The 15,480-nt window shown below is 37.3% G+C and overlaps 1 protein-coding gene and 1 pseudogene across 1 annotated transcript; one reads left to right on the forward strand and one right to left on the reverse strand.

The window, feature by feature from the left end:
* Positions 1 to 1,460: 1,460 nt before the first annotated feature.
* Positions 1,461 to 4,727, forward strand: Olfr921 (olfactory receptor 921). Its single transcript, NM_146782.2, has 3 exons — positions 1,461 to 1,779; positions 2,281 to 2,367; positions 3,614 to 4,727. Exon 3 carries the CDS (start codon positions 3,630 to 3,632, stop codon positions 4,569 to 4,571), a length of 942 nt encoding a protein of 313 aa, NP_666993.2. The 5' UTR covers positions 1,461 to 1,779; positions 2,281 to 2,367; positions 3,614 to 3,629; the 3' UTR covers positions 4,572 to 4,727.
* Positions 4,728 to 14,629: 9,902 nt separating this feature from the next.
* Positions 14,630 to 15,150, reverse strand: Gm19709 (annotated as a pseudogene).
* Between the last annotated feature and the right edge of the window lie 330 nt (positions 15,151 to 15,480).

Below are 15,480 nucleotides of genomic sequence, written 5' to 3' on the forward strand. Positions count from 1 at the left end.
CCCCCCCTCTTCCCATTTCCTTCCCCCTTCTCTTTCCACTTGCTTATGGCCTGCCTCTACTCCTCTCTCTCTCTCTCTCTCTCTCTCTCTCTCTCTCCCTCCCCCTCTCCCTTCTGCCCCCTCTCTCTGCCTTTCTCTTCCCCTACTACCCTCTTAACTCCCCTCACCATGTCCTGAAAAAACTCTATTCTATACTATAGCATCCTGTGGCTGGTCCCTCAGGAGGAAGGGATGTCTCAGCATAGGCCCACCATGCACCTACCTCACCACACCTTCATAGAGCATAAACCCCTTCTTCTCATTATCTTTTTATAAATACATCAGTTGGTGTTTACAAAATATTGGGTCTACTGCTGTAGCTAGCTAGGCTACATTTTCAACAATAGCTTCTCCTGTGCTCTATTCATAGTGCAAAGCCTCAGCTTCTCTGTTGATCCCTTCTATCCTGGGGTTTTAACTGCTACTGAAGCTGAACCTTCTCTAATTGCTTCTTTTTGGCCTCTTACAATGCTCTCTATAACTCCAAATACTTGGTTGTCCAAAACAAAGTGGTCAACAACAGAAGGAGTTGGAGGGATAAGATTTTGAAGGGAGAAGCTGAGGGGAGAAGAGTGAATGGGGAAATTGATGTAAATATATTTTAATTAAAAGTTTTAAAACTACTCTAGCTGCATATGTATCAAAAGATGGCATAGTCAGCCATCACTGGAAAGAGAGGCCCATTGGACACGCAAACTTTATATGCCCCAGTACAGGGGAACGCCAGGGCCAAAAAGGGGGAGTGGGTGGGTAGGGGAGTGGGCGTGGGTGGGTATGGGGGACTTTTGGTATAGCATTGGAAATGTAAATGAGCTAAATACCTAATAAAAATGGAAAAAAAGGTTTAAAACTAAAAACAACAAAAAAAAATACTCAGAAAATCTGAGTATTTCAGAGAGTCAGAAATCTGTCTGACTCTGCCTCCCAAGTGCTTGGATTAAAGGCATGGACCACCATCACCCAGCCAAAAAATACTTTTAAATTTAAAAGTTATGATCTTGATGGGCTGGAGGGCTAGGCTTGTAACCCTGTCATAGTAGAAGTATATACAAGGAGTTAAGTTTGGTCCAGAACATTGTAAGCACACACGAACTAAACAGAAACTAACTTTAAAGTGATTCTTGAGAAATATCAGTGAGATGATACCTGAAATATATTAGCATATTAGTGGAAAGAAAACTTTGATGAAGTAATGTGGGGATAGACTCTGTGGAGCACTACCAATTTTCATTTATGGATAAAATATAGTGGAAGACTGAAGTTCATTATTGCTCAAGATTGGATAGTGTATAATCTCTGAAGCAAAGTCCAGAACAGGTTAAAACATTGAGTCTCCAGGTAACTAAAGATACACAATTGTGCAATATATAAATGCAATTGCTTCATTTTCTGTCTATGTCTAGCATCTCTTCTCTAGGAGGCAAGAACCCTGCATATACCTTTGTCATATGAAAAAAAAAATACATGAAGCTTTTAAACCCATGTGAATTGGGGGAGGAGGAGCTCACCAAGTGGCAACTGTGATAATAAGAAGGGTCATTTGTACTTCCCATTATATGTCAGAAGATTAAGAACTACATGTTATGACTAGTAGTTCAGAAATATCTGTGTATAGGAGAGAATATTTTTATTCTGCATCACTTTATGAGTAAAGGAATTGAAGCCTCATAGTCTAATATTACGATGATAAGGGTAAAGTGTAGTAGTAAGGAAATAACAAGGACTTCTGTCATAAGACGGGTAAGTTTTCAACTAATTCTAATTAGTAATCTATACTAACAATTGTGCTTTTTATTGAACAACGTCATTGGTACAACCCTAACTTTAAAAGAGTGTGTATGGCAATTAGAACTTTATGTTAGACTAAAATATTCACTGTAAAATGACTCAACAATGAAGCTAATTCAAATATGCTTCCCTATATATAAGACTCTTTTATGTATTTTATGTACACACATTCAGTGAGGAGGTAGTTTAAGGTAAGTCCTGGTAGGAAATTCAAAGTTTAAGCTAACCAGAGACAACATGTTGAACTTTAGAGCCCAATCATGTTGCATACCTGAAAAAATTTAGATTTCTGTTTGCATCAACTAATTTTGTTAGTGACACCAGATGTGAACATAGCTGCAATTCAGTAAAAAGCACTAGGTATTGTCTTGCTTTTTATATTTCCACAGTAGACCCATGCTAAAATGTTGTACACTGCATGAAGATGTACACTTTACTTCCCATTTCTTACAGCCCTAAAATCCAGTGCCTTTCCTATAAGCACCTTGGTGAGCAGAGAACATTCAGACTCTGACCAGAGTATGTGCAAGGTCTTTATCAGTAAGTTTCCACTCCAAGAGCATTTCTCACACTCTTTTCCATTTGCGAGTTTCTTTGTGTCATAGGCAGTAATGTAACCTTGCTTAAGATCTGTTTCCATGCTTCCAACTCTAATGACTCCAATCTGGGAGCTCATCATCCGGTATCTAATGTTGGCAACTATACTGGGGAGAAAGTGAAGTCATAAAGACTTGGTAGGTCAGTGATGTGTGAACTTTTCCAAGGGAGATATGAATAGATAGCTACGTAGCTAAGATACAGCACCAGAACTCTATCAAAGTAATGATTCTACCAAACTGTAATTCAAAGAACCAATGAGTTGGTTGAACTTACAGCAGCATGGATGAGGTATGATAACTACAGCACATCTATATCAGGGACAAGTCTTATATTGGAATGGATGATTATTTCCCTGTAGCTGTATAGGTGGGGTTCCCCTTTAGATAACCTTCCATACTCATTGTAAGTGATACCTCAAAACACTATGTAAAATGAGGCAGAATTATATACAAGTGGGATACAGATAGAATAGCCAGAATCACACATGATGGGCTATTGAACTTCTCTCTTCACTTGTAAAGGAAAATCAAGAAGCAGAAACAATCTTTTGCAGGTAACCATAGCTCCTTTCAAAATGTAGGTAATGGCTATTGTTCTTTGAAGTCAGCATCCTACAATAAAGAGATAAAGGCAACTCTATCCTGCCTATCCCACTTTACCCTTTTCCCCTGAGTTTTCTAGCAGTTAGATTAGAATATGGCATCATTAGAATATGGGATCATTTTTGATGGTTAAAATTAGTGATAAGCTATAGGTTTTACTTTTTCAGACTCTAATATGGGGTATAAGATATTATATACTAACATATAGAGTGAATGTTTTCTCTTTTGATTGTCTCTCCTCTCTGTCCCTGTCCGTCTGTCTGTCTGTCTGTCTGTCTGTCTCTCTCTCTCTCTCTCTCTCTCTCTCTCTCTCTCTCTCATCTTTGGACTGAGAGTCTCTTTTAGCCTTTGCTTAATTCAAACTTCCTGTATAGGCTAGATAAACTTACAGGCCTGAGTTTCCTGTTTCTACTTCTCAAGTGCTGGGAGTAATAGCCATGCACCACCATACTTGACAAGCTATTCGGAAATTTCATCCTGAGCATTTCAGACACTGTCAGCATATACCTCATATTTTGGGGAGAAGATATTTCTGGCAAATCTATTCTGTTTTCCAATTTTGCTATATTTTTTTCTGTACACAGATTCTCTTAGAGAAGAATGGCTCTAGTAAATGGCTCAACTGTGACTGAATTCATTCTTTTGGGATTAACAGACCAGCCTGGACTCCAAATGCCTCTTTTCTTATTGTTTCTATTAATGTACATGATCACAGTATTCGGTAATTTGACTTTGATATTTTTAATTCTGTTAAATTCTCACCTACATACTCCCATGTATTTTTTTCTCTTGAATTTATCTTTTGTAGATCTCTGTTATTCTTCTGTGATTACACCAAAAATGCTGATGAATTTTATACTAAAGAAGAATCTTATCTCTTATATGGGATGTATGTCCCAACTCTACTTCTTTTGTTTTTTCATAATTTCTGAATGTTATGTACTGGTGTCAATGGCCTATGATCGCTATGTTGCAATCTGTAATCCACTGTTGTATAACACTGCCATGTCCCCAAGGGTGTGTTCTTATCTCATGCTTGGTACATATTTGATGGGATTTTTTGATGCTATGATCCATACTGGTTGCATGCTCAGACTGAGCTTCTGTGATGGCAATATCATCAACCACTATTTCTGCGATGTCCTCCCTTTGCTGCAGCTCTCTTGTACCAGCACCTATGTCAATGAGACAGAAATTTTCATTGTAGGGGGAAAAGACATCATTCTTCCCAGTGCCATTATCTTTTTCTCTTATGGCTTCATTCTCTCCAACATTTTCCAAATAAGATCCACTTTGGGCCGGTCCAAGGCCTTCAGCACTTGCAGTTCCCATATAATTGCTGTCTCTCTGTTCTTTGGATCATGTGGATTCATGTACCTGAAACCTTCCTCTGCTGTATCTATTGATCAAGGAAAAATCTCTTCCATTTTTTATACCATTGTGGTTCCTATGATGAACCCCCTAATTTATAGCTTGAGAAACAAAGATGTTAAAGTTGCCCTAAGAAAGACTTTGAGTAGGAGGAAGTTTTTAAAAGTATAGTTGCAAAGTAGACATTTTCTGTGTTAATCACATATTTTAGTACACAAATATAAATAAGTATTCATATTATCTTTAAAAATATTTCCACCATTGTTATTCCTTTTAGTCTTTTGCCTTTTTAAAATAGTGAAAAGTAAATCTTTTATTTCTTACTATTGTTATAAACATCTTTTTAGAATATATGAATGGATCCGAAATTGACTAAAGCAACTATAGGTTGTTAGTATTTCACTGCAGATAGTTTTTATTTTCACGTGAAACAAAATTCCACGACAGACAATCTGTCTGTGTCCTTTTTTATCATTCCTTCACAAGGGGAGGAATATATTGCTTTTAAATACCAGTGTGAAATTTATACAAACTGTTCCTCTTTCACTATTTAATATAGCATACATGACAATGATATATTCTGTGCAATATTCTTGTCAGATGTGCTTCACTTATCATTTGAAGTTAAAAAAAAGAAAAAAGCCTGTTAAACTGTGAATGTTTCTCTCTCTCTCTCTCTCTCTCTCTCTCTCTCTCTCTCTCTCTCTCTCTCTCTCTCTCTTAAGGTAAGAAATCAAGAAAAAGCATCACTAATCAGAATGCTAACATCTCACATTATTCACTATACTTTTATCTGTTTTTTCTGCAGTCACAATAAAAGAAAGAATGAAGGGATATTTCTACTTTATTAAAAGTTTTTTTGTAAGTTAAATTTCAACAAAATAGCTGTAACATTTTCACCTTATTTTCTGACTGTATAGTCTTTCTTGCTGTTCTATAAATATATATGAGTCACATCACTTTTTATTGATGAAAGTTATTTTATTGGAGTTCGTTTTTCAAGAAAAAGGATGGATGTGGCGAAGTATATTTCTAAGATGACTAACACATGACTTCAGTTCATTAAAGTTTGATTTCTTTTTGTAGAAGCCCTTTGAAAGTTTTTGCCCTGTCTTTATTAATATAATGGAGTTGTGAAGAGAAAAGAGGATGTCACATGCACGTGCAAGAAATGTGTCGCTCAGAAATATGAGATTGCAGTGTAGAGAATCAACAATAAAAATTTAGGGAGCACTTCGATTGGATTTTGTTACTCTGTGTAGTTTTAGCTTCTATAGTTTACCTCCTCTTCTCATAAAATATTGATCATACTTGTTATTTGTATTAAATGGACTAACAAAGTTTCAAGATTACGAGAAAATATTATGGACACTTTGTGAGGAATGAAGAGAAAAGGAGCAATTTCAGGACAAACAGTAGTAAACATTTTATCCTTCCAATATAAGAAGAAATATTTTGAAGTAGAACAATGGAGAAAATGGAACCTCTATTTTCTGTATTGTAGAATACTCAGAAAAAGGTAGACTAGAGTACTTCTCTGGAGATAATACTGGGTTATATTACTTAATATTAAAAAATGGTCAATTCTAGAAAGCCCGGTGTTTTGTGTGAAACTAAATCACCCTACCACTCCTCTTTCATGAATTATTCCTACATAAATTTTAAAACAAAATTTCAATTACTTTGGAACCATGGTAAGATTTTTGGAAGATATAATTCACAAATAGAAAACATAATAGTCCTCTTGAAGGGATGCTGTAATTTTTCTTAAGTGAAAAAGGCAAATAATTGCAAAAGTGAATTTCTCAATATAATACCATGGCTCAGTTTAAATGTTTATTTTTTAAAATTATATCTGTAATAACATACACTTTCCTAGGTTTTCTATTTCCATATTCGGGTATTGAGAAATTATACATAAGGGGTTTTGGTGTCAGTTGCTTTGTTTGGTGTGTTTGGATGGATTAATTCCTTCCTTTTGGGTTCAGTGTTCAGTGATACCCCTTAAATGACTCCAATATCAATATACTTTATTTTTCTCATATTTATTTTAAAGAATGGAAATTTAGATTTTTAATTTTTACTTTATATACAATATTTTTATTATGCCTTAGAGTAGTACAGTAGAGTTGTAGAGTTAAATTCCAGATTTGTTTTTTGTTTGTTTGTTTGTTTGTTTGTTTTTGTTTTTTTTTTTTTTTGCTAAAATTCCTTTTAAATTTGATTGCACTAACCTAATGTCTATGATTCTGATACAGTAGGATTTTAGCTCCAGTTTGGGACATTACACTATTATTATTAGGAGTATGAATGGGTTGGGTCATAAGATGAGTTCTGAAGTATACATTATGTACCTTTATATACTGAAATCCCACTCAGTAAAGATTTACACCCTGAGAACAAGGCCATTGTTTCCATTAGTGAGTAGTCTGATGTAATCTACATGATTTAAAGTCTCTCTCAGAAAGAATTCAGTTAACCATAGACAAATATCAGTGGTACTTACACCACTAGGAGGAACAATGCACACACTTTTATCTTCAATATGTTATCTGCCAACCTTCTTGCTAACTAGGAAAAATTCAGAAACCAAAATAGAAAAGTAATTCACCTGGCTCCACAGATGCTGATCCTGATACTCAGAGATGTCCCTGCCTTGTTCCAAATCTCAATAAAAAATGCATGACTGACACTTGAATCTTTCATTCAAAATCGGTAATTATGAAACAACAAAAGCATGATGATCAACACAGAAATTCAAATGTGGTAAAGGTATGGAGCATAAGAGACCATGAAGTGCTCAGCTCTGCTGAGACAACTATATCATATCCCTCCTCTCATGATTCAGAAGTCACTACAGAAGAAGCAGAAAGAAAGTATGATCCAGACGTGGTAGATGACCACAAGAGACCATGTTTTCTGGACACAACAGGCAGTTATACATATTAATTCCAGGAAGTTGTGACATAATGCCCAAGAACTATGAAAGTCCAAGGCAGACACAATCCCGATATTGAGAGGGAAAGTGAATGTGAAGTCTCACTCATACCCATCTAGCTGTTGGAGACTGATAGCTGAGGGAGAGACAGTTTTGTATAAGGGTTTGGCTCCTGAAAAGTTGACCGTGTTTCAGGGGAAAGCCACACACTTAAGAATGTATGTATAGCACAAATTGGATGTGGTGGACTTAAAAAATAAAAAGGAAAAAGAATGAATGGGCAAAATGGGGAGTGCAGCTTGGAAGACTTGGAGGAAAAGGATGAACATGATAAAAATATGAAATATCATTGAAGCTTCAACTGATTTTTTAAAAAGAATACTAAGTAAAAGAATTACAATTTAATGAATAAAAGCACTGAAGCACAATGTAACAATAAATACTAAATTAAAAATATTGTTCAGAAAGTACATTTAATAGTTCATATTGTATAGCTTTTACAGCTCAGTTTTGCTGTGTGAAATATCCCTAATTTACACTGGCCGGCATAGTAAATGCAAACATCAGGTGACAGATGCCATCATTCTTTCTTTGATTCTTACCCCATCTTCATATGCTTACCCATATCTTCAATATGCTTGAGTACCATATCTCACTTAATTTCATATCATTCTTATCTCTGCCATGAGACCAGTGCAGTGAGGCTGGAATGGTTGCTTCTATCTTTCCTCTGGAGCATATATTTATTCCAAGAGTCTTGCCGTGATGTGGCCTACAACCATCACACACATCATAGACCCCATTTCAAGACTAGTGTCTCTTCCACATTTTTTTTCTATTTGTAGTCTGAAGATAGATAATAATTAAGACTTGTTTGGGTCTACCCAAACAAGGAAAGGAAAAGGAAAAACAGAACAAAAGGAAAAACAGAACAAAAGGAAAAACAGAACAAAAACAAAGAACAAAACAATACAAGCAAACAAAGACACTGAGCCAATTTTTAAAATAGAATCAACATGGAAAAAAAGTAAAATGGGGTGGTGATGCCATTTTATTTAAAGCATCACATGGTGGTTTAATAATTTTATTTACAGCGTCAGATGATGATTTTAGGTCTTTATCATCTTTTACATAGAAATTTGTTCACACTTTAAATAATTTTATACATACACTATTTAGAACAATATAATAAAGTTCAAACTTTGGTTGGAAATATACGCAATTGAGCAACATATAAATTCGTAGATAGCAGAAAAGACACTAATATTTGAACTGTTCAAATGTCTCATACAAAAATGTCTCACCTTAGAAAAACAGCAAGAGAAATGGGAATCTACTCTGAAAAAAGGCATTCTTTTTTTTTCCGTGTCTGGTATGGAGTTCCCATAGGACACATAGATTCTGTAATGGAAGGAAAGTCAGTGTATCCCACCTATAGATTTAAACATTTCTTGGAGCAATGCTGTAGTAAAGAGGGTATTGTAACATGTTCTCAGTTGCTTCAATATGTTTGATGCCTCATTATGAATTTATATAAAGCTATAGCTTATTCAAGCTATTTGCAACTTTGTTATTTTCTTCTTTTCTATTATTTTCAGTTTGCTATTGATTATTTATTTTAATTAGCTGGTATCACCTTATGTCAGCATTTTTCATCCCAAATGTTCTAGTGCTCATATTCATGCCACATGACACCATACTGAGCTTGTAATTGCTTAGTGTGGAACACACACACACACACACACACACACACACACACACACACACACATTCACATTGCATAAAAGTTACTATCTCAACTAGCTTGATTTTTTAATTAAAATATTTTTTAATATTATATATTCTAATCATAGTGCCCCTTCTCCTCCTCCTCCCAGACCCTCCCCACCTCTACATATACCCAAAACCACATCTTTTCTTGCTCTTTCTCATTAGAAAACAAATAGGAATCTTAAAGAAAAAGAAAAAAAATAATAGTAAAATAAGATAAACAACCAAACTGGCATAGGACAAAACAAAAAAAAATTGAATAGAAAAACAAGGAACAAAAGAAAAATCACAAGAAGTACATATAGTGGTAGAGAAACACACGCTGGGATGCACAGAAATCCCTTAAAAGCACCAAATGGAAAACATAGTATATAAGCAAAAGACACATGGTAAGAAAAATACCCAAAGCATAATGAGATAGATTAAATGAGGGATAGATAGATAAATGATAGATAGATAGATAGATAGATAGATAGATAGATAGATAGATAGACAGACAGATAGATGATAGATAGATAGATAGATAGATAGATAGATAGATACCATTAAGATCATTTTATGTTGGCATCTAATGCTGACTATGAAGCCTGATATTGAGATTGGTTTTTATGCCCAGTGAGAATACATTAGAGAATATATATATATATGAGTGGTATTGACTGGAGATACCATCTGGGTTAGGGATGTTGAGCATGTCCAGGCTCTGTGCATAAGACAATAGTCCGTTTCAGTTCAAATATATTTGTCCTGCCTTGTTTAGAATGCCTTGTTTCCTTGGTGTCCTTTACCCTCCTCTGCTTCTTAGACTGTTCCTGTCTCCTGTTGCCAGGGTTCCCTACGCAGTGAGGGGATGGAACTATTGTTGATATACTGTGGGTTAAAATGGTGGCCTGCGTCTGGCTGCCACAGGGCTAGGGCCATTCATGGAGGTGGACACAGGAAGTTTGACTGCACATGCCCCACGCCACCACCAGTCCCCATCCAGGGGTGGGGAGGTGTAGTCTGAGGTCCCTGCGGACCTGCCAGTGTCAGCTAGAGGTCTCTGGTCCTGCACAGAGGCCAAGGAAGATAAATTCTCAGGCTCTTGGACACCGGAGACACCACTGGATGCCTCGGAAGAGCTGAGAACAGAGTAGGGCCTGTGGGGCTGGCTCTAGCTTGGGGCCAAAGGGAAAGGGGCTGGGAGGAGAGCACGGCAGCTGGGTCCCTTGGAGAGGAGAGGAGGCCTTGGTTTGCTCTGTGGTCTGCTTTGCTTGGTGAAGTACACAGCTGCGAATGCCTTGTTTCCTTCTGAGAGGCCTTCTACGGGAGAGATTAGACACAACCTGCTCCATTGAGCCAGCATAGCAGATTCTGAAGAGAAGGGGCAGTCTATGGTTTTAAGGCGTTTATTGTTATGGCAGGAAGGAGAGCTAAGAGGGTAGTAGAGGCAGAGAAAGGAAGAGGGAGGGAGAGGGAGAAGAGAATAGAGGGCAGCCATAGCCATGTGGAGAGATGATGGAGGGAATTTGGAGGGGGAGCAGAAGGACAAGAGAGAAGCAAGCGGGAAGCAGGAGTAAAACAGGTAGGAAGGGCCAAGCAGCCCCTTTTATAGTGGGCCAGGCCTACATGGCTGTTGCCAGGTAACTGTGGGGGTAGAGTCCAGACAGAATACCAGGAGCTTGCGGTATTGCCCTATGTGACTGATGGAAGCAGAATTATGGAGCTGAGGCCTCGTGTCAGGAGCCAAGTGTCTGGGAGCTTGGCAAACTTCTTTCCATCCGTTGCACAGTTATCTGCTGGGTCTCGGGTTTTAGCCTTGCTCAAACAGAAAACAGGCTGCCTTTCAAGGCCAAACAATACACCATTGAGGACTGAGTGTTCCAAGGTTTCTCACTCTATACATTGCCAATTGTGGTTCTCTGTATTTAGGAGGAAGCTTCTTTGATGATGACTGAGCAAGACATTTATCTATGAGTGTAGTGGAATTTCATTAGGAGTCATTTTGTTGTAACATTCCTTTAGCAGGACAATAACATTTGGGGTCCCCTAACATTTCTAAACTATCTACTCTCAAGTTCTTGGCCACACACACAGTGCTTTGGACCAGTTCCATCTCATATAATGGACCTTAAATTCAGTCATATATTGGTTAGATATTCCCCACAGACTTAGTGTCACTATGGTACTAGCACATCAAACATGTAATTCACACTATTAATCCATGGGTCTAGAGATGAATTGATATATACGTTTCTGGTTTGTACTTTGGTGGTAAAAATAGTACCTTTTAGTACCATTAACACTAGTCAAAAGGGGTGTGGGCTCTAGACAGGCACAAGTTAGATTTTGCCATGTCAATTAATTGTGTAGATATTGTCTTCAGCAATAGGGTCCTAGAATCAGCCTCTGGAGATCAACCACAAACTGCAGGAGGTAGAGACAGTAAAGTGGGCCTTTACCTCTGCACCTGGGACTCCCCACAGTATGGCAGGGTCAACTCTTACATACTCAGGGCCTAGGGGCTGATTTACCCATACTCCTGCTAGCAGGGTCAGCTTTACTGTGGTTCCCCAGAGGCACATGGCCTGCCCTCCTGATTTCAGCCAGTGGTGAGAGATAGAGCCATCTCTCCAGAGTCCAGCGTCTAGTGAGGGGTGAGGCCTGTTCTGCACAGGACATGGACATCCAGATGATCACTGGTAACTGCGCTGACCAGGGACATTCCAACGTTCTCTAGTGGTAATATGAGCCATGGACATTGACACAGCCCTGACACTGTGCCAGTAGCAGCTCATGCTGGAACCTCACCATGGCCCCAGATGGTAGTGATGGAAATTCATAACAGGCTAGTTCTCCCTACCCTCTAGTCTCTAGTTCTTTCTTTATAATGCTCAAGCAGCTCCATTTCTCTTTCATTCTGATCTGACAACCACATACATACATATTGTGGTGGCTCCAGTTGCAGACTGGCCACATGGCTGGTAGGCCACTGGGTGACATTCTCTATATTCATTGCATGGCATGTTAGCAAGCAGGTGTCTATGGCCCACCTGTGGTGTGCACTGGAGGATCAGTTTGTGGGTGGCATGGAAGTGTGTAGGTCTCTGTCCATCTTCCTCCTTTTATGCTACACTGCCTCAACTTGATTTTAATGAGCCCTAAACACAAACAGCTTGGACCACCAAGCAAGGCATCAAGCTAGAATGAAAAAAAAAAAAAGGATTGCCATCTTCTCTGCCCCTAACTGATACAAGAATACCAACAACAACAAGGAGTCTCTGTGCCCATTGCCTTGGAGTTTATTGTGTTCTTTCTAAGGAACTAGAATAATGATAGCCCACTGGATATACATGTTTATACTTCCACCAGTACTGAATGACTGTTCCTTTTAATCATATCCTCAACAACATGAATTTTTACATTTTGCTAATCTTGGCCATTCTGACAGCTGTAAGATGAAATTTCAAAATAATTTTGATTTGCATTTCCCTGATGGCTTAGGATATTGGACATTTCCTTAAGTATTCCTCAAATATTTGTATTTTCTCTATTTAGACCCATACCCCATTTTTTTGGTGTTTGTTTTTGTTTGTTTAATGGAAACAAGTCTTTATTAAGTAACTTTTAATATCAGAAAAATATAACTCTTATAATTGTCTTTACAGCAATATATAATATCAGTGCTTTGGCCATCTTAAGCTAAAAGCTGTTTATCATAAAATATATGGTTTTAAACTTTACTCAAATTGAATTTATAATCCCTATAACTTCCCTACATGTACATTAAAAAAAGAGTGTAGCAAAATTAGCAAATACTAAACTATATTGATAATTTATCATTCTAGGTTTGTGGTTTTTAAAAACAGTACACACACCTAATATATCTCAATTTCTTGGCTTTTTTTTTTTTTTTTTTTTTTTTTTTTGGTTTTTGGTTTTTGGTGTTTGGTCTTTTTGGTTTTTGGTTTTTCAAGACAGGGTTTCTCTGTGTAGCCCTGGCTGTCCTGGAACTCACTTTGTAGACAAGGTTGGCCTCAAACTCAGAAAACTGCCTGCCTCTGCCTCCCGAGGATTTCTTGGCTTACTAGTTGCAGTGTACAATACAACAAAATACAAAACATATGCTTGGTGATATTCATCCATATCTACAAAATAGCAGCTAGAGATTAGGATTCCATAGTGACAGTCAACTGTCCTACAGCAATTAGCATTATTTCATAATATGACATTTAGGCAACTTTTCTATACTGAAAAATAAAAATAAATACCTTCATTTGTTAACTTTATGTGAAATGTAACTCTTCGAGTAGAAAGAAAAAATAAAATTTTGTCTATTTACTATTGAATACACATAAGAATTCAATTTTTGTTATACTGAGAAAAAAAGCTTTTTTTTTTTTTAGGAAAATAATGCTTCAAAAAATACTTAGTAGAAAAACCCACCAGTATAATATTTTTCCTTCCAATACCAGCAAATTTGGGGACATACTGAGGATGATGTTAAAACCTCCACAGGAGAAATGTACAAGTGTGTCTTAAAGAAATCTTTCCTTGCGATTGGAATTAAGTTTGAAATGAAGTAAAGTGATTGGAGGTTGTCATAGCTGCTTTCATGAATCATTCCAAGAGCATTATTATCTCCTTCCCCATCCCTTACATTACTAAAAAAAAATCAAAATATATACTTATAATGTGCAAGACAAATGTGGATTGAACAAAAATGTTTCACATTCTTAGTTACAGTCTAAATATTAATTAGTAGCTTGATCAGACTAATGAATGGAATTCTCAAATTTTCAGCCAATGTAGGTGCTTCCCAAAGCTCATACTGAAATGGGAAAACCCAAGCAGCCATTTCCACATTCACTGAGAGAGCAATGGGTAGGAATTCACAGTCAAAGACAACTGTATTCCTGACCCACTGAACATACCAGCCTTGAGCACTCTGTGTGAGATTAAAGTCACTGTACCAGTTTTTATAACCAGTGATCTAGTAAATTTCCATCAGCCCTATTATTACTAATACGTAGTCACAATGCTTTAAAAAGTTACGTGCAATCCTGCAGAATTAGGGAGAAGTTGTAAAAAACAAAACAAAACAAAACATAACAAAACAAAAAAACTAAACTAAACTAAAAAACAAAAAAAAAATGTTTTTTTCAAAACTGGCAGTGTGAAGAAGACACCAGCACTGAAAGTGTCAGTCATCTGTGATGCCAGGCACCCTCCATAAACTCTTAGTGCTACTAGGCTTTGGGACTGGCTGACTACAATCTCAGATAGATGCATTTTGCTCATAGGTTACACAGCCAAGTACAACTTCAGCTTTAAAAATTCCTATACAAGCTATGTCTCTGAGTCTACAAGATAGTATTACTAATTAAACCAAACTAACAGAGAAGAGACCACTTAGGTTTAGTGTTACCATAGTAGTCTTTTATAAGTGTACTAACAACTTTAGCCTAATCCCAATAAAGCCTGATAACAGGCATAATAATTCATTAAGAAGTTTACTGGGGGTACCATTATACCCATGCCTTTATGATTCCATATATATAGATATAGTGTGTGTGTGTGTGTTTAGTTGGATTGCCTCAGTAACAGCTGCCTGGCAAACTGAATAAAATGGCATTCAATTTTCACAGATCTTGTTGTCATATTCCATGCAGAAGAGGTTGTGGCCACACAGATGTAGGGCAGCAATAACTTCATTTTCAAAACAAATTGCACAATTGTTCTTTGTTCTTGATTCTGAAGGTGAACTAGAGATGTAACCACCATTGGAAGGGGAGTAACTATTGGTACCATTAGAAAAAGCAGGGATGTATATTGGAAGGCCAACATGGTTGCCTGTACTAGGTGGGTCACTCCTAACCCTTCAAGCAAGTGGGTGTTCTATGCTCTCAGGAAATGTAAGAGACAGACAAGAAGTTGATAGTTGACTTCCTCTATGCCAAGTTTCATGTTACCAGAAGGATCACTACTAAAGCCAGAGAGTTGATTAACTGGTTCAAATGGAATCCATATAGTTCGAGCAGATGTTCGTAAAGAGTCAAAGGAGACAGCTATATCAAGCTTCTGTCATCAAGCACTTCTTGGCATCTGCAATAGTAACTGGGTTTGGTGCCTGCATATGTATGAATCCCTAGGTGGGTCAGTCTCTTGATGTCCTTTCCTTCAGTCTTTACTATACTCTTTGTTCATGTATTTCTTTAGACAAGAGTAATTCTGGGTTACATTTTTTGAGAACAGTGGGTATCCCTAATCCCTCAGCTAGGGCCATTGTCTAACCTCTCTATATAGTCCCTACAGGTTCTTTCTCCCTGATTTCAGCTAACGGGTATTTCAGCTAATGTCATTCCTGTTGAGTTCTCAGAACCCCTTGGGTCC

The sequence above is a fragment of the Mus musculus genome, chromosome 9, assembly GCF_000001635.26.
Source record: "Mus musculus strain C57BL/6J chromosome 9, GRCm38.p6 C57BL/6J".
Classification (NCBI taxonomy): Eukaryota; Metazoa; Chordata; class Mammalia; order Rodentia; family Muridae; genus Mus; species Mus musculus.